The sequence below is a fragment of the Vigna angularis genome, chromosome 5, assembly GCF_016808095.1.
Source record: "Vigna angularis cultivar LongXiaoDou No.4 chromosome 5, ASM1680809v1, whole genome shotgun sequence".
Lineage (NCBI taxonomy): Eukaryota > Viridiplantae > Streptophyta > Magnoliopsida > Fabales > Fabaceae > Vigna > Vigna angularis.
In genome coordinates this window covers 40,632,353-40,653,890 of record NC_068974.1, presented here as the reverse complement: position 1 = coordinate 40,653,890, position 21,538 = coordinate 40,632,353, and the positions used below count along the sequence as shown (strand labels likewise).

Here is a 21,538-nt window from a genome sequence, read left to right as displayed (position 1 = left end):
AAGGCTTGGCTGTTCCATTACGTCACCACCAAATTTGTTTACTCTTTTTAGTGCCTTGTGGAAACCCTTTAAGATTCGTCATTCGTCTAAGCTGCTACTTCCTCTCTGCCTTCACCGTTTCACACTCTCTTCCTCTCTGCAATCTTTACTCTAACATATTATGCAAACCTTCCTCATAGATACATAGAAAGAGACCCTTTTGCCGACTGAAACCAAAGCTGTTCACTTTGTGTTGGTTGCCTTCGGTCTCTTTCAGTTTCAGGTTGAGGTGGCACTCCCAACCATTTCCTTGCACCTCTTCCATTTTTTTCCGCCACCTTTTCTCCCAAACCTTTCCCACCAATTCAGCCTAACCGACAGTGAGATCTTGTTCGTCTTATATATCTTGTATTGTTTGCCAGAAACCAAACAGAAGCATGTTTAGGGTTTTATTTTTCTGTGTTACTGTTTTCCTTCTTATTTAAATTACTTTTCCAGAAACAAAAGAGAACTCTTCCTGGCGTTGATCTTCAGACGTTGCCGCTTTCTGTTCTTCTTCTCGTATGCCTTTTTCCTCGGGATCCGATCCCACAAGTAAAAAACACAGGTTGTTTGTTTCTTGTGAGAGAACAAAAAGCTAACAGAAAAAGTCGACGGGTTCTGTTCCCGAGGACTTGTGTTTGTTACTATTTCAATCTTTTTCAGTGCTTTTATTGCGTTGAAAATCTTTGTCTGATTTAGGAGCTTCCTCTATATATTTTGGAGTTAAAGTTGAGACATATCACCACAGCACCATTTTCATCTCGGTGCACACAAACACCAACTCATTTTGGAGGAAGATTTGTGACAGAACCACCGTGCTCAGATCTGTGAAGACTAGCTTGATCTGTGAGCTTTCTTACACTTTCTGTCTAAATTCTTTTTTAATTTTCTTTGCTTTGTCTTGAAGCTAAACCCCCTGCACTTTGTGATAAGATATAGAAGTCGCATGGAGACTTCGACATAACCCAAAAAGAGAAGTGTAGAGTTCTTACTTTACTGATCTTAAACTCAACATAATGTGAGCAAATTCAAAGGGGTTTGTTTTGATTCGTTTGATTTGCACCTCGTTTTCTCCAACCTCGAAGGAGGCTATTTTGTTTCCTATATATGATCTTGTTTTAGTTTAAGCATATATACTGTTAGACATTATAAGAAGGTTCGTGAACTTTATCCCTTTATAAGCATGGGTCATATATTAGTGGCAATCACAATGAGTGACAATCACTTGTATATGTTCATCTAGGATTAGTAAGTCTTGTGCATGTCTCCTATCGCATGTGTGTTGACTACGTGAGTGTTTCGCACGCATAATCATCATGGTCATGCCTTTTCTCCATATATTATATATAGAAATTCTATTCTTCTTTTCCAATATATTCGATATGTGATCTAAACTTTAATGCTTTCAACGCACTGTATTGTGTATATGCACATTGGGTTGAGATGTACGGTTAAGTATATGATTTATTCTTTTCCCACCTTTTCTTGCCACAACAGAAAGACTGGAAGAGAGAAGGAAAAAAGGGAGATAATTTAGGGAACTTGACAGTGAAATATAGAAAGAAAAACGAGTTTTAGATTAATGGACTGCGAAAATCTGGGTCACAAAAAGTAATTAAATTTGGGATTAGTGATAAACTTGTTGATTATTATTTAGTTTACTGACTGAAGTAGATTACTGCGTAGCTAATTTATGAGTAAAAGTTTGTTATTTTTCGTACGAGAACCTCATTCCCTAATTTTTCATAAGTTACTATTATATGTTAAAACTCATGAGTGGAAAACCACTTTTAACTCACTCTAATCATGGTTACTGTCAATAAGTTCGGGGAAAACATTATTAAACCAGAAAGAAAGAAAAGGAACTGAGCAATGCCACACTATTTTTTTTTTTAATTATTCACGAAGGGTGAAAAATTCAATATAATGATCAACTTCGCCTTGTCAAAGTGCAAGAGAACAGTGTACTGGTATGACAAAAATTCATGTTGCTTGCATATACATGTAATGTGACATAAGTTTTGGTTGTATGTATATAAATTAACTTGTTAAAGAATATGATAGAAGGCCTAATCTACTTCAGCATATTTGCTATCATACTTACTGGATTCAATTTAATTTGCAGGAATCAGCAGAGGAGAACATGGAGAGTTTCACTCATGTTCCTCCCGGTTTTAGGTTCCATCCAACAGATGAAGAACTTGTCGATTACTACCTTAGGAAGAAAGTGGCTTCAAGGAGGATTGACCTGGATGTCATAAAAGATGTTGACCTCTACAAAATTGAGCCATGGGATCTTCAAGGTAGTACATAGCATCTAAATTCAAGAGGTGCAGTTTATTGGTGAAAGAAATACTGCTAATTGACTTCTTCATTTTCGTTTTAAACTTCAAAAAGAGATTTGCAGAATAGGAACGGAAGAGCAAAACGAATGGTACTTCTTTAGCCACAAAGACAAGAAGTATCCAACTGGAACTCGCACAAATAGAGCAACTGCAGCTGGGTTTTGGAAAGCGACAGGAAGAGACAAGGCAATCTATTCCAAACATGAACTGATAGGCATGAGGAAAACCTTAGTCTTTTATAAAGGTCGAGCACCAAATGGACAAAAGTCAGATTGGATAATGCATGAATATCGGCTTGAAACAGAAGAAAATGGCACTCCACAGGCAAGTTCAGTTATAATGAGCAAAAAGAATTGGTGTTAAAAAATTCAGACACCATAAAATATAAATAACCTACTTATCTCAATTACAAGAATCACCATATAGAAAAATAAACAGCAACATTGAGTTCAATTTATAGTCATAGCGTGTTACAATAAATTACTGAAAATCTAAGGCTCTCACGAGATAGTTAAACGTTACTGGGAATTATTTATCCAACGATATAAAAGGAAAGAACACCATGCATGCATGCATATGCATGTAGCATTTTGAGTATATAATTCACCTTTGTTGATGAAACGCTTTTAGATTTGACAATGAGCTAGCCGAAACTTTCTTGTTGGTAATTTTTCTCAACACATCCTCTCGTAAACTAACGACTGTTTTGTCCTTTTTGTATGAATGAAGCAGGAAGAAGGTTGGGTTGTGTGTAGAGTATTCAAGAAGAGAGTAACAACAATGCGTAAAGTGAATGAGCACGACTCTCCCAGTTGGTATGATGAGCAAGTATCTTTCATTCAAGACATGGACTCACCGAAGCAGACCTCTCAATCTAATCTGGTCTACCAGCTTCCCTATCCTTGCAAGAAAGAGCTAGATGTGCCCTACCAGATGCCTCGTGACCACTTCCTTCCACTTCTGGAGAGCCCAAAACTGCTTCAATCTGCTTCAGCCATAACCCCTAATCCCATGGCACCATATCTTCTAGATCATGTCAACCACTCCACCACTCTGCTTCCCTCGTTACTCATACAAGAAGAACATGTTATTGGTCAGCAAATAAACTTACAGACAACCTACGACAACAGCAACTGCAATGATCAAGCAGTGGATCAAGTAACTGATTGGCGAGTGCTTGACAAGTTCGTTGCTTCACAGCTCAGTCAAGATGGATCCAAAGAAAACGCCTACTCAAACACCTCAGCCAGTATCTTTCACGGCATTGACAGTGGCAATTGCAATGTACAGTTCAGACATTTCGACAAACATGAGATGGTGGTGCCTCAAGAAAATGCCTCAACATCAAACTCCAGCTGCCCAATTGCATTGTGGAAATAGCGACTGCTTCATAAATTGGTTTTGGGTACATACTAATTATAGGTACTTAGCTAAAAACATCTCTTGCAAGTACTGTTTAAGTGCCTGTACATAATAAACGTATAATGAGCAAAACTTTAACTATTGTGGAGCTTCTCGCTCCACTGCATCTATCTAGCTTCTAGCATATATTCAACTGAAAAGAAAGAAAACGAATGGGACGTGATATACTTAGTATAAAAAGCCATATCTATATTTCCCTGAAGATGGAAAGGTTTCAAAGTGTAAAAGTTGCATTGGTGGGTACGCATGCATGACGAGCTCTGCCATGTAAACCGAGGTCCAACGACCACATTCGCTGTTTTCATTGGAGTGACAGGGTGGTCCACATATATATATATATATATATATATATATATATATATATATATATATATATATATATATATATATATATATGTATATATATATATATATATATATATATATGTCTGTATGTTACAATTACAACAAAATAGTTATAGAATAAATTGTTCTTTTTTTCCTTTTTACTTTCTTTGTTAATTTGAGCATCCTTTTAACAGGCTATATTTTTACATTGAGGATGGCACATAATTAAACATCATTAAACATGAAATTATAAATGATTTAAAATGAATCAACCGGGAAAGTAAAAAATTTACATTTAAAGGGTTTATGAAAATTAAAGATTGCATGTGTAATGTTTTTAAACACCATCAAACATTAAAATATAATAATTTAAAAATGAATACACTACTGAGTATTATATTTATTAGATGTTAAGGGTGTGGAAAAATTAAAGAAATACAATGTAATTATATAAGTTTTGTATAATTTTTTTTTATGAACATTATATCTTTCTCTAAGTAAATTTGGACATGGTTTTGTGTCTTTGCAGCAGAGAACATATATATAATTCTCTTTTAATTTCTTCATGCTAAAAATTAGTGTACAAGTTTATAAATATAGTAAAAAGAGAGACCCGAATGTAAAATCTTAATTATCAATAGAAAAAAGAAATAATACAATTTACAGAATCAACATAAGGTTATATATATACAACAAAACATATACCACAAATTTAATAAAAAGGAGAAACAAAATAACTAATTATATAATATTCATATATTTAATTTATTTTAATTCTAATATTAATTAAGTGATATATAGCCTTAGTCTTTTTATATGTTATGCTCTCTTTCCTTGGAAACAAAAGATTAAAAGTATATATAATGATTCATTACGGTCCATGAAGCTTACATACTAAGACATATATATATTCTAAAAAGTTAATTAAAATGTATATATATATATATATAAATATATATATATATGGGGATCTTGATTTGGCTTGTGTGATAATATATATTTAATGATGAAGCAAGAAAAGAAAGTAGTACTTAACACACAGACGACAATAGATGGTACCACATATTCTTTGCTCCTAAGTCTCGCAATATATACCCCGCATATGCATCCAAATCTATCTCAGGTTTAGAAGCCAAGCAAAAGTTACACCTATATATATATATATATATAGCCTAGCCTTCATATTCAAAAAACAACAACCTTTCTCTATAATTACTTCTTCCAAGTGCCAACAAATCATGCAAGAAAATTATTACAGCCATCATAGGCATCACAAGTGTCATAATACGTAACTTCAACGCCTTCTAGTACACTCAAACTCATTTTTTAACCAAGGCCAATATCTATTTCATATGCCACTATATATATTGCTAATAATTGCAAACAAACTCCAACATAATAATATAGGGTTGAGTAAGGCTAATACGAATCAAAGTGCAAAAGAAATAACTAGTTTGAGAATTGTCAACTTTAAAGCAACTTTGACCATTTCAAAGAATTTTCAAAAGTACACTTTGTTTTGGAAATCAAATAAAACCAATTTGCATGTAAGTGTAGAGTTAAATTAGATACAAATCTTGTTATATCTAGAATAAGAAAGAAAGTTGCAAATCACCCACTTGTGAACTAAACATCACAATCATATATAACTTAGAAAAAAAAAAGAACTATAGAAGCTCTTCCCAACAAATTCAGAGTGTTTGAGATGAAAGAATAATACGATGCAAGAATGCAGTAACTGTGCTCTCGAACGAAACGAAAGTTTGAGAATTTTAAAACTTATATAAACAAGTATATATAGTAAGGTATGGAAACATGAGATTCCATAAAAAGAACGTAATTTTTGGGAGGAACTGAGAAATAATGGTGATGGGGTTATACCTACCAGAAGAAAAAATGGCCTAGGAGAGAAATGGAAGCAAAACATAATGAAGCTAGGTATAGCTGGAAAGAACGAAGAGAAAAGAAGTTGTATATTTAGAAGTTGATATATAGCAACCTAAGGGTTTAATATATACGGAAGAGAAGAAGAAGAAGCAGAAGGTGATAAGTGTTAGAGTTTATTGATTTTGAAGCAATTATGTTGGAAGACGACACACTCATGAAGGTGGAAGGAGATAAAGATATACAAAAATGGAGGCAGTGATTGAGTTGTGGATTCCAAGGTAGTAAAAGAAGTTGAAAGTGAGAGGTATTTTCTGACTTTGCTTTGGCGAGAGAAAGCATGTGCATGCGTTTAAAAATTAGGCAGAAGAAGAGCATGGCGTAGCAACAGCATAGGCAGCACAAAAGTGGGTGAATAATTAGAGTTTACAGTGTCACTTTTCTATATGTTATTTGTGATGGAAGGAACAATAAAACATCATTTTTTAGGAACATGTCCATGTGAATGCTGTTATGTTCTTCCATACAATACATACATAAATGTAATTTCTGTCCCACCATAATTTCCAACTATTAAGGAATGTCAAATTGCTGTCTCACTCACTTGTATTTTTTCAGCAGACAAACACAATACAGCATGTTGGAATTAATATAATTCTTTACTAATATAATAAATACTATAAGTATTATTTTAAGGTACCCTTCGATGGAAATTGATACTAAAGAAGGGTCATTTAAAATACATTCACTTAAAGGAAATTATTTCAGAGATTATTTTATTGAATGGTGTAAAAATAATTAAAATTTGCATATGTTTTATACTACTATTATTATTTTCGTATAAATATATGAACACATTAATCTTATCCATATATAGACATACTCATATGATGTGTATTAATAAATTTTTCTAATGATTATATGAGCACATTCATCTATCATGTGTTTATATTTATTCTAGCATATTGATTGTATGATAAATTTGTTCAGTTATATCATCTAATTAGTATATGTTGAAACTTTAACATTTTTTTGCCTTATTAGATAAGCTTTTTGATAAGCTTGTATAGGTTGATAATCAAGATCATTTGGATTTGTATTAAGTATATTAATTCGTCTAATCAAGTGTCATGTATATATTTTATGATTTTAATTTGTATCATCTAGTCTTGTATCATTTAATATAATCAATGTAAATTGAATCTAATAGGAGTTTATTTTTTATTTATATTATTTTTCTATTCATATTATTTATTATTTATATTTATTATAATTTATTTTTATTCATTTTATTACTACTTATTATATTTATATATATTATTTATTGTTACTTATATTTATTATAATTTATTATTTTATATATTATATATTTATTATAAAATATTTTACTATTATTTTATATTTATTGTTATGTATTATGCACTATTTTATTATCAGTATTTATTATAGATTCATTTTAAAATGCAACTTTTTAGACATGAAGCATTATTTATTTAGACTTCTCAATTTGAATTATTTATTTAAGACATGAATTCATCAATAAGTTTCAAAATCCATTAAAGGAGTGTAAATCACATTAATCCTATTTAATATCATTAATATAATTCTAAAATTGGTAGTTATTTTGTGCCTATATAAGCATGTTTGGCTTCCCTTGAAACACACATCATAAATTTAAGTGGTAGACAAAACTTTCATATATTAGAGAGTTGAAAAGAAGTTATGGCAAAGAATGAGATGAAAAATGTTGGTGTTGTTGTTCTGATAATGATTATGTTGTGTTTCTCAGAAACAACAGCACTTTCATGTCCTGCTCGATGTGGAATAAGTTGTCTTGAATCTGTTCTTGCTTATCCATTATGTTTTGGGATTTGTATTGCAAAGTGTCCAAAAATGTCTAAAGAAGTTTTCATGTGTATTACTCATTGTGGGGTTAACAAGTCCATAAACATCAAGATTGGTATTCAAACTCTTACAACATTGCTCTCATATATTTCATATTTCAGTTAATATGTTTTTTCATATTTCTAATGATTCATTTTGTATGTCAGATGAAAGCGGTGCTGTGTCTGAAGTGATGGATTCTTGTCTACAGAAGTGTTAAACCATTTAGAATATATTTTTCTTATTTGAACATTCATGAATAAAGTGTTGATTGTAATGGTATTCATCCATGATGTAATAAGGTGAATAGGTTCAAGATGGGAGGAATAAAATAAACTTAAGAATAAAGTTTTTTTTATTTAAAATTATTAAATTTTTTATGTAAAATTATCTATTAAAATATCGTAATTAATTTAATTTAATATTTCTTTTAATTGACAATAAGATTAATTCGTTTAATCTTTATTTATATATTACTGATTTTAAATAATTTTTTTAGTTTTGAGAAACTCACGGAAACAATTGATATTAACATTATTCTATGACTTATATATATATTTGAAAAAATATATATTATTTTTATATAATTAAAATGATTAATTAGTTTATCATTTTCTAAACTTAATTATAATTTTTTCTAGGATATATATATTATTAAATAAATTAAATTAATCCATGTTTTGATATGAATGGGTGAATTCCTGTCAATTTCTTAACAATCATACCTTAAACCTTTATTTATAGTTGGTGTTTCACCTATTTGTTAGTCTAATCATGACTCAATTATACCTTAATCATTAGTTGATTGATTCATTGTTATCATTGATTAATTATTAATTTGACATGTATTATGCAATCAATTGGTCTGCTAATCGGACAGGTTAGCCTATCAGTTGATCTCACTTATTATATCTAATAAATTATCATGTTTTAAAAATTGTTAAAGGTTCAAACATTTTTCTTTTAAAAGTGTACATTGACTTTAATTTTTTAAACACTAAATCAAAAATAAAAAATATCTATAAATTTTTTAAATTGTTTGAATCTGCTTTGAAGAAGTGTTGTGATCTTTTTATCTACAATATATACAAATATTATCATTTCTAAATTATTCTTGAAGATATTTTATAATTTCATTATCAATACTTTTATCAAATTGTTTCTTTTTACTATTGATATGTTTTTTCACTAAATGTCTATACCCATTTCAAAAGTAATTTCTTTGATAGAAACCATTTTATTTTCAAAACCATTTTTTCTATACTTTTCAAAAATGAAAGGAGACCTCTTAATTAATTGTTCAATAGCTTCATCAAATTTTGACGGTAAGTTCTTAGTAGCTGCAAATAAAATATCATATCATACCAATATTCATACCTAACAAAAATTAAATAATTCATAAGTTTTTTAAAACAAATTTATAATTTATTTACAAATATAGATGACGTAAAAATTACAAAGAAAACTTAGGCAAAAGTAGATGATGTAAAAATGACAAAGGATATGGAAAAAATGTCAAAACTAAACTCTAAAAAAAATATTAAACATCACAGAAGAATATAAGAATTGACAATTTAAAAACACAAAGGATAAATTATGCAAAAAAATACCTAGAATAGTGACTGTTTGCAATTTTGTGCTTATTAATACTTATATACTATGCTCACTGGGAAAATAATCAATGTTTATTATCCCTTATACATGTAAACATTGTCTGTTGAACCAAATTTATAGACACTCTGTTGTCCTTTTACTATATAATGTATAAATTAATATTAATAGTTTTTTCTATCAACAATAACTAAAATATAGAATAGTTGCACTCACTTCTTACCTAAATTCAAACTCACTTGCCAAAACAAAGTGTAATGTACAAAGGATTACTTTTAATTCCCAGATTGTTTTGAAAAAAATCAATTGGTTCTTACAATTATTTTGTATGATATTTCTCGTATTTGTTCCCCAAAATAAATATTTCTCTTATTTATCTACATTACTATTTAATATATATATATATATATATATATATATATATATATATATATATATATATATTCGGTTTTATAAGGATTAGAAGATTCTAAATACTCTATTATATTCTTTTACTAATAAAAAAACGTATTATATTTTTTAATGATTGAAGTAAATGTAATCAACTAGTACTTTTACCGTGCAATGCACGTAATATTTTGCAAGAATTACTAAATTAATGTTGTTTGAGATGACAATTAGAAATAATTTAGTAATTAGAAAATATACATGGTAATTTTAGCAATTAATCGAATATTATAAGAATAGTAAATAATAAAACTTATTATTTGAAGAGGTTGTGTAAACTGATTTCTTGATAATGTATAAAAGGAATATTTATCTTCAATGATCGTATTGGAATTTTTAAAAATCAGGTAAGAATATGAATCAATTACAGTGTCTAATTCAATTTTTAGCAATTAGCAACAATACGTTCATTTTTTTTTCATTAATCTATATGAAAAACCTTAAATGGGAGATAATTTGCGACAAAAAAAAAGTGTTATAAAATAATATGGTATAGTAAAAATTATAATGACTAAATTATAGCCTATGCTGGAAAAGAAGCTTATAACGGTTAGCTAATAAGCTGCAAAAGCTGATAATTTTTAAACGATAAAGTAGGTTATTGGATTAAAAGTATATAGTAAAATTATATAAAAAATGTAAAAAAAAAGTATAATTATATGAGTTTTACTATATAAATGAAATTTGTGTTATTTATATTGCATATTATAATTTGAGATTTAAATGTAATAATTAAATTCTCATTAAAAGTTAATATTTATATTTACTTCTTAAAAAATGTAGAGTAGTTTTTTATATGAAAAATTCAATTTATTTAAATGAGTTGACATCATAAGTATTAATTAAATATAAATATTTTAGTTATTAGTTTAAAATAGTATTACATTAATCGAGTCTAATTTTTTATATAATGTCATATAATTAAAATTTATATTTTAATTTACAAAGTTAAATTTTATAAATTTAAATTAAATAAAAAAATTAAAAGTAAGTGTGTGTATGTGTGTGCGTGTGCGTGCGTGTGTCTCTGTGTGTGTGCGTGTGTCTGTGTGTGTGTGTATATGTTTGTGTGTGTGTGTGTGTGTGTCTGTGTGTTTGTGTGTGTGTCTGTGTATCTGTGTCTGCGTGTCTGTGTGCCTGTGTCTGTGTGTGTGTGTCTGTGTGTATGTCTGTGTCTCTGTCTCTGTCTGTGTGTCTGTGTGTGTCTCTGTGTGTGTGTTTGTTTGTCTGTGTGTGTGTCTGTCTGTGTCTGTGTGTCTCTGTGTGTGTGTGTGTGTGTGTCTGTGTGTTTTTATATCATTACAACCTACAAAATTATTACATACAATATCATTGTTACTCTCATAAACTATTTTACATTATTGTCAATGACAAATAAAAGATATTAGTCAGAGTTCACACATTTTTTACTTTTACATTATAAATTAATAGATTTGTCTAATGATTATATGAGCACACTCATCTCATCTATTGTGTGTTTATATTTATTCTACCATGTTGATTGTATGACAAATTTGTTCTACTATATTATCTAATTAGTATAAGTGAAAACTTTCACATTGTTTTGCCTTGTCAACATGATAAGCTTGTTTAGACTGCTAGTTAAGATCATTTGGACTTTGTCACATATATCATCTTATGATTTCAATTTGTATCATCTAGTCTTATATCATTTAATATAATTAATGTACATTCAATCTAACCGAAATTTATTTTTTATTTATATTATATTTTATTTATATTATATTTCTATTCATATTATTTATTATTTATATTTATTATTTATTATTATTTATTTCTATTCATTTTACTACTACTTATTATATTTATATATATTATTTATTGTTACTTATATTTATTATAATTTATTATTTTTTATATTTATATATTTATTATAATTTATTATAAATTATTTTACTATTATTTTATATTTATTGTTATTTATTATGCACTATTTTATTATCAATATTTATTATAGATTCATTTGAAAAGGTAACTTTTTAGACATGAAGCATTATTTATTTATGTAAGAACCTTGTTTTTATCTTTATTTTGTTTATTTAATTTGTTAAAAAAAAATAAATAAATAAATAAAAATGAGAGCAGTCGTCTATATTCTACTTGAAAGTTTGTGTCCCCATGTTCATGCAAGAGCATAGTGATATGCCACTCCGTGAACATTATTATAGTTCACATGCCACCATTATATTTTATCATTATCTTCTCTTCACGGAGGAACAATGTTTGGTCATGGGATCACGCATGTGCAAAAGAAATGGGAAAGAGAAGTTGGAAGAAAGGGAAAGGAATAAACAAGAAGAGAGGGAGAAGGAGGCTACGGACAAGGGGAGCTGCCGCGAAGAAGAAAGGGAGGAGGAAGCTCTGAACACATCACAACAGTAAGAAGAAGAGATACAAGAGCAAATCTTTTAAAGCTACGGAGGTACTCTTCCCATCTTAACATATCAGTCTTATGATGCATGCTTCTCCTTTATGTTATATACGTAAATCATTTACATAGTAATTGATCATAGATATCGAACCACAATCCTTGCATATCTAATGTCTAATACAGAGAAAAGATATATCAAAATCAAATTCTACTTCCTTCCTATTCTTTCTTCAATCCAATCAATAAAGCTCCCATATGCCACCATGACTGCTGTCGTCACTGGTCCTCCTCACCGACCACGGTGGTCGCCGGTCACCCTCACACCGAACCATCTCCTTCATCACAGCCTCATTATGACTTGCCAGCCCAATTCCTTTCAACATGAAGGCTGTCCGAACTCAATCTCCCACTGTTTCATATCCCTGGGCAAGAAAGATGTCCACGCACCGCATCTAATCTCGTCATCATCTTTCCCTGCACAATGCAAACAACTCATCTCCTATTCTCGAATATGCACCAAAGCTAGAATCATGAAATGTGATCTTCTTCTTCATGCCACTGTCATCCTCAACCTCTAGCTATCACCATCTTCAATAGAAATCACCAACCCAACACCACCGTGAAAACCTTCAACCATCACGCCAACCTCCTGGCCATCGTCGAACGCCACCGCGGACACCACCCAGCTCGACGCTTCTCCTTCGGATCTCCGCTGTCAGCACTGCCTTCGTCAACCGTCACTGCTGCGACGATCCCTGTGACCACGAGCCATCCTCCTTGCCTCCGTCGTTCCCCTTTAATCGGACGCTGCCGCGCTCTGGGGCTGTCGCTTTCCTCACGCTTCCCCACCTTCAACATCCCGCCACCGTAACCGAGAAGCTCTAGCCACCGCCACTCTCTCTGGATTCCAATTGCGCCACCGCGACCCTCCATCGCGGACTAACCTGCCGCCGCGCCTGCTGCCGTCGCCGCCAGAGCTTGGGGATGGATGCGAATCTCTCTTACGTGGCCGTCGAGGGAGTGAATGGGAGCAACCCTTCTCTGCTTCTGCCAACGTCTCTTGCTTCCCCCAATGAGGAGAGCAACTTTGCTGAAACAAATTTGGGTGTCAGCCCAATTCATAGTTTTAGGAAGAAAAATAAAATAAATGTTTGACTTGTACCTTTTTGTGTCCAGTAAAATGAAAATAAAAAGCTTGGGCCTCTTAGTCTCTTTTTAAAGCTCTGAATAAGATTTTATGCTTTAGTCTTTTCGATATTTTTTTAAAATATAACATAAGCAAAAATAAATAGAATTGGGTCTTATGTTAGCTTTATCTTTTTATCTTATGTTGTGTAAATATCTATTTTTGGCTCTCTTTATTCTTTCTTAAAATCATAAAACTCCAAAAATAGTTTCTCTTTTAGTATTGTTTTCTTTATTTTGTAAATATTTTCTTTTACTAAAATCATAAAAATCACAAAAACATCAAATCATCATTTAAAGAATCTAAGCCAGAACTACGTAGGCCTTGATTCTCCACCGAAAATGGAGATACGTAGGAGCAAGGCAATGCCTTGTCAGGTTCTTTCCTCACAAATATCTAAATGTTTCCTCAACATCCAAATCATGATCTCTGTGGTACTCGTGATGTACTAGTGTTCTTCTAGAGCTTATAACATTCGGTCTGTGTAAGTCAGGGTGTTTGTGGTTTGCTCTTTAGGTGTTCGATTGATGTTTTATTCATGCCAGTATACTATTTTAATTGATTATTCTACGTTGCTTTAAGGGTGTATGTATGCATTATCATGTTGGCATTACAGTAAAAGGGTATGTGATTCAAAGTGATGGAAAATGTGTGGTTTTACAAGTATGGTTTTTGGACGTAATTCCATGATCTTCAAGGAGAGGATACATGGTGGTGCCCTTATTGTGTGTGGAATGATTTGCATGGGAGCTCAGTCTTGGGGGTTATCCTGACACTCCAATGGTCGGTCATTCTCAAGTAGAGAGGATTGACTCATGTGGTGAGGAGTAGCAGGAGGTCCTAGTCTTGGAGGCTTCCAGTATGCTCCAAGGCGCGGAACGGACTAACCTCGTGAGTGTGGTAGGGTGAAACCCATTGGCAATGGCTTTGCAAAGCAGTAGAGGCCACCACGAGTGCACGACCCGCCATAGCTCGGCAATCATTCTAGTCCGGACGAGTCGGGGTATAAAGTAACAAGTCTTGTGATGTCAGTTTACCATGTTTGGATGACTTTTGCATGTCGTATGAGTGGGTGAATTGTGGTTTAATGAGTATGCTTTAATTGTTCTTTTATACGAATCTAAGTATGATAACATGAGTTAACTGTACTATATGTATAATATGCTTTTTATATCTAGCTCACCCTTGCATTGTTTTGTGTCGTGTGCTGTTTGGGTATGTTTCTTTGGCGATGATCATCCACTTGGATGGGAGCAGATGTTGTCGCGGAGATTCCCTTGGAGCAAGAGCTGGAGGTTACTGATGTTGCGGAGTAATCTTCTTAGGAATATCCTGATTGAACACTTGTAGTGTTTAATCCTTTCCACTGTTCAAGTTTAATTTTTTTAGTTTCTTTTATTTCTGGATGACTGTAATTTCACCTTTAATTACACGTCATACTCAGACTGTTCTCTATATTTGGATGTTAACGTCTTTATTATATAATATTGGTTATTATATAATCGGGATGTTACAATTTAGACTTCTCAATTTGAATTATTTATTTAAGACATGAACCTCAACTATTCATTAATAAGTTTCAAAATCAATCATTAAAGGAGTGTAAATCACATTGATCCTAATTAATACCATAAATATAACTCTAAAAAAATGGTAGTTATTTTGTGTCTATATAAGCATGTTTGGCTTCCCTTGAAACACACAACATAAATTTAAGTTATAGACAAAATTTTGGTATATCATAGGGTTGAAAAGAAGTTATGGCAAAGAATGAGATGAAAAATGTTGGTGTTGTTGTTCTGATAATGATTATGTTGTGTTTCTCAGAAGCAGCAGCTAAACTTTCATGTCATGCTCAATGTGAAATAAGTTGTATTGCAACTCTTGTTTATCCAATATGTCTTGGGATTTGTCTTGGAAAGTGTCCACAAAAGTCTAAAGAAGCTTCCGAGTGCATTTCTCGTTGTGGGGTTAACAAACTATAACCATCAACATTGGTATTCAAACACTTACAACATTGCTCTCATATTTTTCATATTTCAATTAATATGTTTTTTCATATTTCTAATGATTCATTTTGTATGTCAGATGGTAGCGGTGTTGTGTCTGAAGTGATAGATTCTTGTCTACAGAAGTGTTTAACCAATTAGTTTGTTTGAGTATTCATGAATAAAGTATTGGTTGTAATGATATTCATCCATGATATAATAAAGTAAATGGAATTTCAGGATGTGTTATGGTATTCTTGTTTGAATACAATTTTTAAAATTAATACTCATTTGAGTCGTAACAAGGGAAACTTACTAAAAGATTAATGTGGTGAATAATGCCCTATGTCCTATGTGTGTGAAGAGGAAGAAGAATGCATGAAATTAATTTAATGAACAAATAAATAATTTACTCTTCTATTGTATTAATTTTCTAAATACAAATATAATATAACACCATTTATATATATATATACACGTATGAATTGAGATAATTTAAATTTCTTTTACGATATGTTATTTTATAAATACAAAATCAACTATTTATCAATACAACATACAAAATTATTACATACAATATCATTGTTACTCTCGTCAACTATTTTACATTATTGTCAATGACAGAGAAAAGATACTACTAGTCAGAACTCACACTTTTCTGACTTTACATTATAAATTATAAACTTATTAGAGTAAGACAATATTAATGTTACAAATTATTGCGTAGTTTGTAGCACAAGTACAATGTTCATACTTTACTTTTAATGTTGTGTAACACAACACAGCCTCCATAATTTTTCCCTTTATTAATAAAGCCTATAACCAAAACATTATAGAAACAACATATTAATAGAGTTGAAAAGTTCCATCTTGTATAATTAGTGGGTACGGAACATCCGTGGGAAATTGAGCAAAGTTATGAATTGCAGCATTCTCCACAATCTGTAAAACGTAACCATACATTAGAATGATTTTTGGGACAAAGTATGACATATTATTACATGTTTTTAGGAAAAACGTGTACTTAATAAATAGAAATAAAGTATTACCTTATCATGGAGATATTTATTTGCCGCTTTAAGTGTTCCCTCCTACAATCCACAAAGGTAAAATGTTGATTTTTTTATATATAATATAAAAATGTTAAAAAGAAAAACAGAACATTCTAACAAAGATGGAACTTCCTCCTATTTAAGGCTTCATAGATCAATTTTTGCTTTGGTTTTCAAATAAATCAGTAAAAAACGTTAGTTTATGTATGAGGTTTGTTGGCATAAATATGGTATAATAGGTAAATTTTGTACAAAAATTTCACATAAGATAAAATAAAAAATAAAAATAAGATAAAATAAAAAATAAAAATACGTTTATATACATAAGATATTTTCATAGATAATTTTCTTTTTCAATAATACCAAAAACAAATCCGTAAAAATATAATAACTTAGAACCAACAATATCTTACCATATTTATATTAATTTTATTTTATAAATAATTGTAAAGTTAAATTAAGTTTAAAATCTATTTTTTAATATTTATAAATTAATTATATACTCAATTTTTGTAAATGTTTGATTAGGGTTATTTGTTTAACTAAAGCAAATCCAACCTTAATATTAAGCTTAACTATTGGAATAAACCAAGGTCAAAGCTTTGCAAATTGGACAATAAACAATTCACTAAGAGAATTATACAAGAAGAAAAAAGTGTATATTTCTTATTATTTATATGAAAACATTTTTGTATAATCTTCTATTTGTGAATTACCACGTAATCTTAAAGTTTATTAAACACTAAGATGGTAAACTTGAAAATATTTACGATTCTTTTTATAAAAATAAAGTAATTAAGTTAAACAATATTATCTTAAAAGAAATTAACAAGTCAAAGTTAAGTTTTTTATTAGATTCGTTTAAATCAAACTTAAAGGATTCACCTTTTTACAAGTCAAGTTTAAAATTCAAATCTCCCGTTTGGTTGGATTTATTTGCACTCTATAAAAGTATATACCTTACTTTCAATTATCGTATCAATTTGAATTCATTCTCTTTTGTTCTTGTAGATACCTATATTTTGTCTTTATTATGTATTTTTTTAATTTCCCTTAATTTCTCTAATAGTATATTCCAAATTTAGTTTGTGAGTAAACTTTTATTTAAAAGTAAAAGGGTAATGATTAAGTGTGTATAATTTAAATGACCCGTTTATTTAATATTTTAATTTAAACTGTTTTAACACTGTAATACTATAATTTAATTATCTTACATATTTATAACTTGGTCCGGTTAAAATAGGAAAATTCAACTACAATCGAATGTTAATGCAAATTGAAAAGTTAGATCGAAATAAAATTTCATACAACGAATAAATCATTTTTATTTAATTGAATGTTAATGCAAAGTATATATAAAAAATATATACTATTTTGTATTATGCTCTTTTTTTTCACACAAAAATCTTATTAACAATGCTAAATATTTATGATTGCAAATCGTTTGTAATAAAATTTGTTAAGTGTATTCCCAATGAAAAGCTATAGTTTAGTATATACTTCTTTTTTTCTATATTTTAATTTCCTTACATGATATATATATATATATATATATATATATATATATATATATATATATATATATATATATATATATAACTTTTGTATTTATATAAGGCAATTTATAATAGCAAGGATACAATTATGACAAGTAAAATATTTAGAAATATAAAAATTGAACCATAAATTTATGCTAACCTTATCTTTCAATGCTTCAATTTCTTGTAACATGATGTTGGTCTGTTGTTCATCACATATGGCATACAAATTAATCATCCATGTATAATATAAATGAGAATTTATAAATATTTTAATCATATAAGAAAATATTTTATAGTACCTTCATTGAGCGAATATGATATATCCAAGTTTCCATATTCTTCTCCAACACTTGTAGTTCATCGATTGTTGAGGTCTTGTTTCCACCTCCAAACAAATACCTAACAATTTTTTATAAGCAAACTTATATGAGTATAAGTGTCAACCTTTTCACTTTAGACTATAGTATGATGTTATTTTGATTGGGGATAATGATAATTTGACAACATTTTTTTGACAACATTTTAACATTATCTACGTGTCATTTTGTGATTGGTCAAAAATTACTGAACAATCAATAATAATAATCATAAACACTAACATTGACCAATCATAAAATGACACGTAGATAGTGTTAAAATATTATCAAAAAAATGTTGTCAAAGTATCATTATCCTTTGATGGGGTGTAAAAAGCAACAACCACCATTTAAAAATGCTTATTAGGCTCAAAAAGTTTTTCTCTATATTTTCACATTCCAAAAATAACCTTCCTAAAAGGGTTTTAAAATTTGTTGAAGGTTTGAAAAATTCTTCAATAAATTTCAAAATCTATTGAAAACAAAAAGTGAAATATAAATTTTTTTGAAATACAGAAAATAATTTTAAGATTTAAAAAAATATGAAAGTACAGAAAGAAATTTGAGAAGATACAAGAAGAAACACTCAAACTCATCCTCTCCAAAAGAAACTTACACAGTAAAAAAAATTCTAATTTCCTTAATTACATTGTGTACATAATAGTGTAGTACTTTGTTGGAAGATAAATAATATAATAAAATAAAATAATAGTGTACCTGATACTCTTTTGCAGTGTTTGGATTTCTTGTTTTAGCAAGTAAGATTCCTCTTTTGCATCCTAGTCAACAATTTTGCCACTGAGTATGACTTTCAATTAAAATATATAATGGTAAAAAAAAAACTATAAACTGTTTATGATTAATAATGACAATATAAAATAGATACACAATTAATGTAAAGTTGCACATACATACAACATATATACCTCAATTTCAATGTCCTTACTTATATTTTCTTGAGTTGTATTTATTCTACCGAAATCTCTGTCTTTTACATTTCAATCAAACTAATTTAAAATAAAAATGGATCAGAGTAGAAATTTTATCATTTAAATAAAATATAAAAAAAAGTTAACTTTAACATATAATTTTATATTAATATGATAATCTCATTTATCTAGTTAGTCTAGATGGGATTTCAATATACATAATGACATTTAACATGAATTTATTTTAAACAAGTTGTTTAAATTATTTCATAAACTAAAAATGTTAAATTAAAATGTAAATGAGTACAAAGACGAAAACAAGTAATAATAGAAATATGGGAATAAGACATCTTATCTTTATATCCAATTTGAAAAATTAGTATGTATACTTAGTTAATGCGAAGTTTTTATGTCAAAATTAAGACTTATTAATAAATACGTTTAGAGATGAATTTATTTGTGATCACTAATCATTATCTCGTTTAATTATTTGAACACTTAACTTATTTAAGTATAAATTTTTATTTTTCATCTTTTATTAATAATTTCAAAATTTGGTGTTAAGAAAATGTTTTTCTTTTGTGTACACAATTTTCATAATTAAATAATTCATTTTTAAAGTATTGTAAGCTAAAAAAATATTTATATGTTTGCTTTAAATTAAAATAATTAAAAGGATATTTATTTACAAATTACAAATATAAAAAGGAGTAAAAAGCAAATATAAGAAAACAGAGAAGGGCTATAACTTACTCAAATAATTAAAAAGCAATAATTGTGAATGGGCTTATGCTTACTTTAACCTTAAGCATAGTGATTAATTATTTATAAGGCAGAATTAAATTAAGTTCAATGTGGTGTATGACACTTATACCATTCTAACACAATTTTTTAGCTAGCAAATACTTGAAGAATCTAATCTAACCATGTATGCGACAAAATTAAGTGGACAGAGAACAAAACATTACGTGATTCCTTTGCATATTACAATGACAGAGCATATTTAAGGTTTCATTCTTATCATTGATCAAATTATTTTACAGTTTACGTTAAAGATTAACATCATTCTCTATCCAAAATCGTTTAAAATTCTCAACCAAATAATTTATTTCCTAATTTCTAAGACTTTAACTCTTATTTGAATTTTTAAACTTTAAAGTTGATGAAAAGAAAATAAAAATGAAAAAAAATAAAATTTTACACATAAAATTTTTACATTTATTTCATATTATTCATTCTTTATGTTTTATTTATTTATTTCTTGAAAAATAGAAATATGTACTTACAAGAGGAAGTGTTTCGGGTGGTGCTTCAGGTTGAGCCCCTCGCGTGAACTTCGTGTACCTCTCGATCAGGCCTTGCATGGTTCTATGATATATTCATGCAGACGAAGGTATAGAAAAGATCAAAATGGAAACAGGGAGATAATATTAATACAGATATGTGAAGAGAGAAAGCAAGAGTTTTAGGGTGGAAAAGAGAGAAAGAAAAAGACCCTTTGGTGGCTAGTTCATAGAGCTTTCCATGGGCGGAGAAAATGAAAAGACCAATTTCAGCATCGCACAGCACAGAGAGCTCCTTAGCCTTCTTAAGAAGCCCAGCTCGACGCTTGCAGAAGGTCACTTGTCTGTGCACTGAGTTCTCAATTCTCTTAAGCTGAACCTTTCCACGAGCCATCTTGATTATTCTTCTTCCTCAGATCTATCGTTTGATGTTTTTCTTTCTGTCTTTTTCTCAGTACAATTTGGTTTTGTTTTGTGCGCTTCTATGCACACAACCTTCCACTAGTTTGAACTAGCTTCGAGGTTGCTGCAGCAGGTACGTAGTACCTTTCTCCGAGTTTCTCTCCTAATTTTGCTTTCAATTTCTGGGATTCAACATCTTATATGACAAACCACCGCATATTATAACATTTCGCCTTCCACGTACCTATGGAATCTGCACCGGTTAGAGTTTTATAATATGTTAAGGACAAGTAATTTATTCTAAGTAAACTTCACCGCCACCTTTACACCACACTAACTTTTTGTTTAGTCTCTAATATCCATCACTTGGAAGTGTATGGATTCCAATTAATTTCATCATAAATCAAATCAAATCAAAGCATGTGATACTAAAGGTGCTTCTGTCCATAGAATATGGTTCATTTTACT

At 29.7% G+C, this 21,538-nt stretch overlaps 2 protein-coding genes across 3 annotated transcripts; one reads left to right on the top strand and one right to left on the bottom strand.

The window, feature by feature from the left end:
* Nucleotides 1–69: 69 nt before the first annotated feature.
* On the top strand, nucleotides 70–3,896 carry LOC108339832 (NAC domain-containing protein 7). Of its 2 annotated transcripts, none has more exons than XM_017577049.2 (5): nucleotides 70–359; nucleotides 478–867; nucleotides 2,147–2,324; nucleotides 2,419–2,690; nucleotides 3,099–3,896. In XM_017577049.2, the coding sequence occupies exons 3-5, from the start codon at nucleotides 2,165–2,167 to the stop codon at nucleotides 3,744–3,746; spliced, it is 1,080 nt and encodes a 359-aa protein (XP_017432538.1). In that variant the 5' UTR covers nucleotides 70–359; nucleotides 478–867; nucleotides 2,147–2,164; the 3' UTR covers nucleotides 3,747–3,896. The 2 variants fall into 2 exon arrangements, with proteins under 2 accessions (XP_017432538.1, XP_017432539.1); XM_017577050.2 differs by having other exon boundaries at nucleotides 70–586; nucleotides 721–867.
* Nucleotides 3,897–15,992: 12,096 nt separating this feature from the next.
* Nucleotides 15,993–21,294, bottom strand: LOC108340089 (agamous-like MADS-box protein AGL12). Its single transcript, XM_017577315.2, has 7 exons — nucleotides 20,881–21,294; nucleotides 20,672–20,753; nucleotides 19,174–19,235; nucleotides 18,400–18,499; nucleotides 18,258–18,299; nucleotides 16,557–16,598; nucleotides 15,993–16,449 (listed from the first exon to the last, which is right to left on the bottom strand). Exons 1-7 carry the CDS (start codon nucleotides 21,060–21,062, stop codon nucleotides 16,354–16,356), a joined length of 606 nt encoding a protein of 201 aa, XP_017432804.1. The 5' UTR covers nucleotides 21,063–21,294; the 3' UTR covers nucleotides 15,993–16,353.
* Nucleotides 21,295–21,538: the final 244 nt, after the last annotated feature.

Coding starts and splice junctions, on each gene's coding strand:
- LOC108339832 (XM_017577049.2), top strand. CDS start 2,165: ATGGAGAGTTTCACTCATGTTCCTCCCGGTTTTAGGTTCCATCCAACA. Junction 2,325..2,418: donor TGAGCCATGGGATCTTCAAG/GTAGTACATAGC, acceptor AACTTCAAAAAG/AGATTTGCAGAATAGGAACG. Junction 2,691..3,098: donor AAGAAAATGGCACTCCACAG/GCAAGTTCAGTT, acceptor TGAATGAAGCAG/GAAGAAGGTTGGGTTGTGTG.
- LOC108340089 (XM_017577315.2), bottom strand. CDS start 21,062: ATGGCTCGTGGAAAGGTTCAGCTTAAGAGAATTGAGAACTCAGTGCAC. Junction 19,236..20,671: donor CACCCGAAACACTTCCTCTT/GTAAGTACATAT, acceptor ATTGTTGACTAG/GATGCAAAAGAGGAATCTTA. Junction 18,500..19,173: donor ACACTGCAAAAGAGTATCAG/GTACACTATTAT, acceptor AAAAATTGTTAG/GTATTTGTTTGGAGGTGGAA.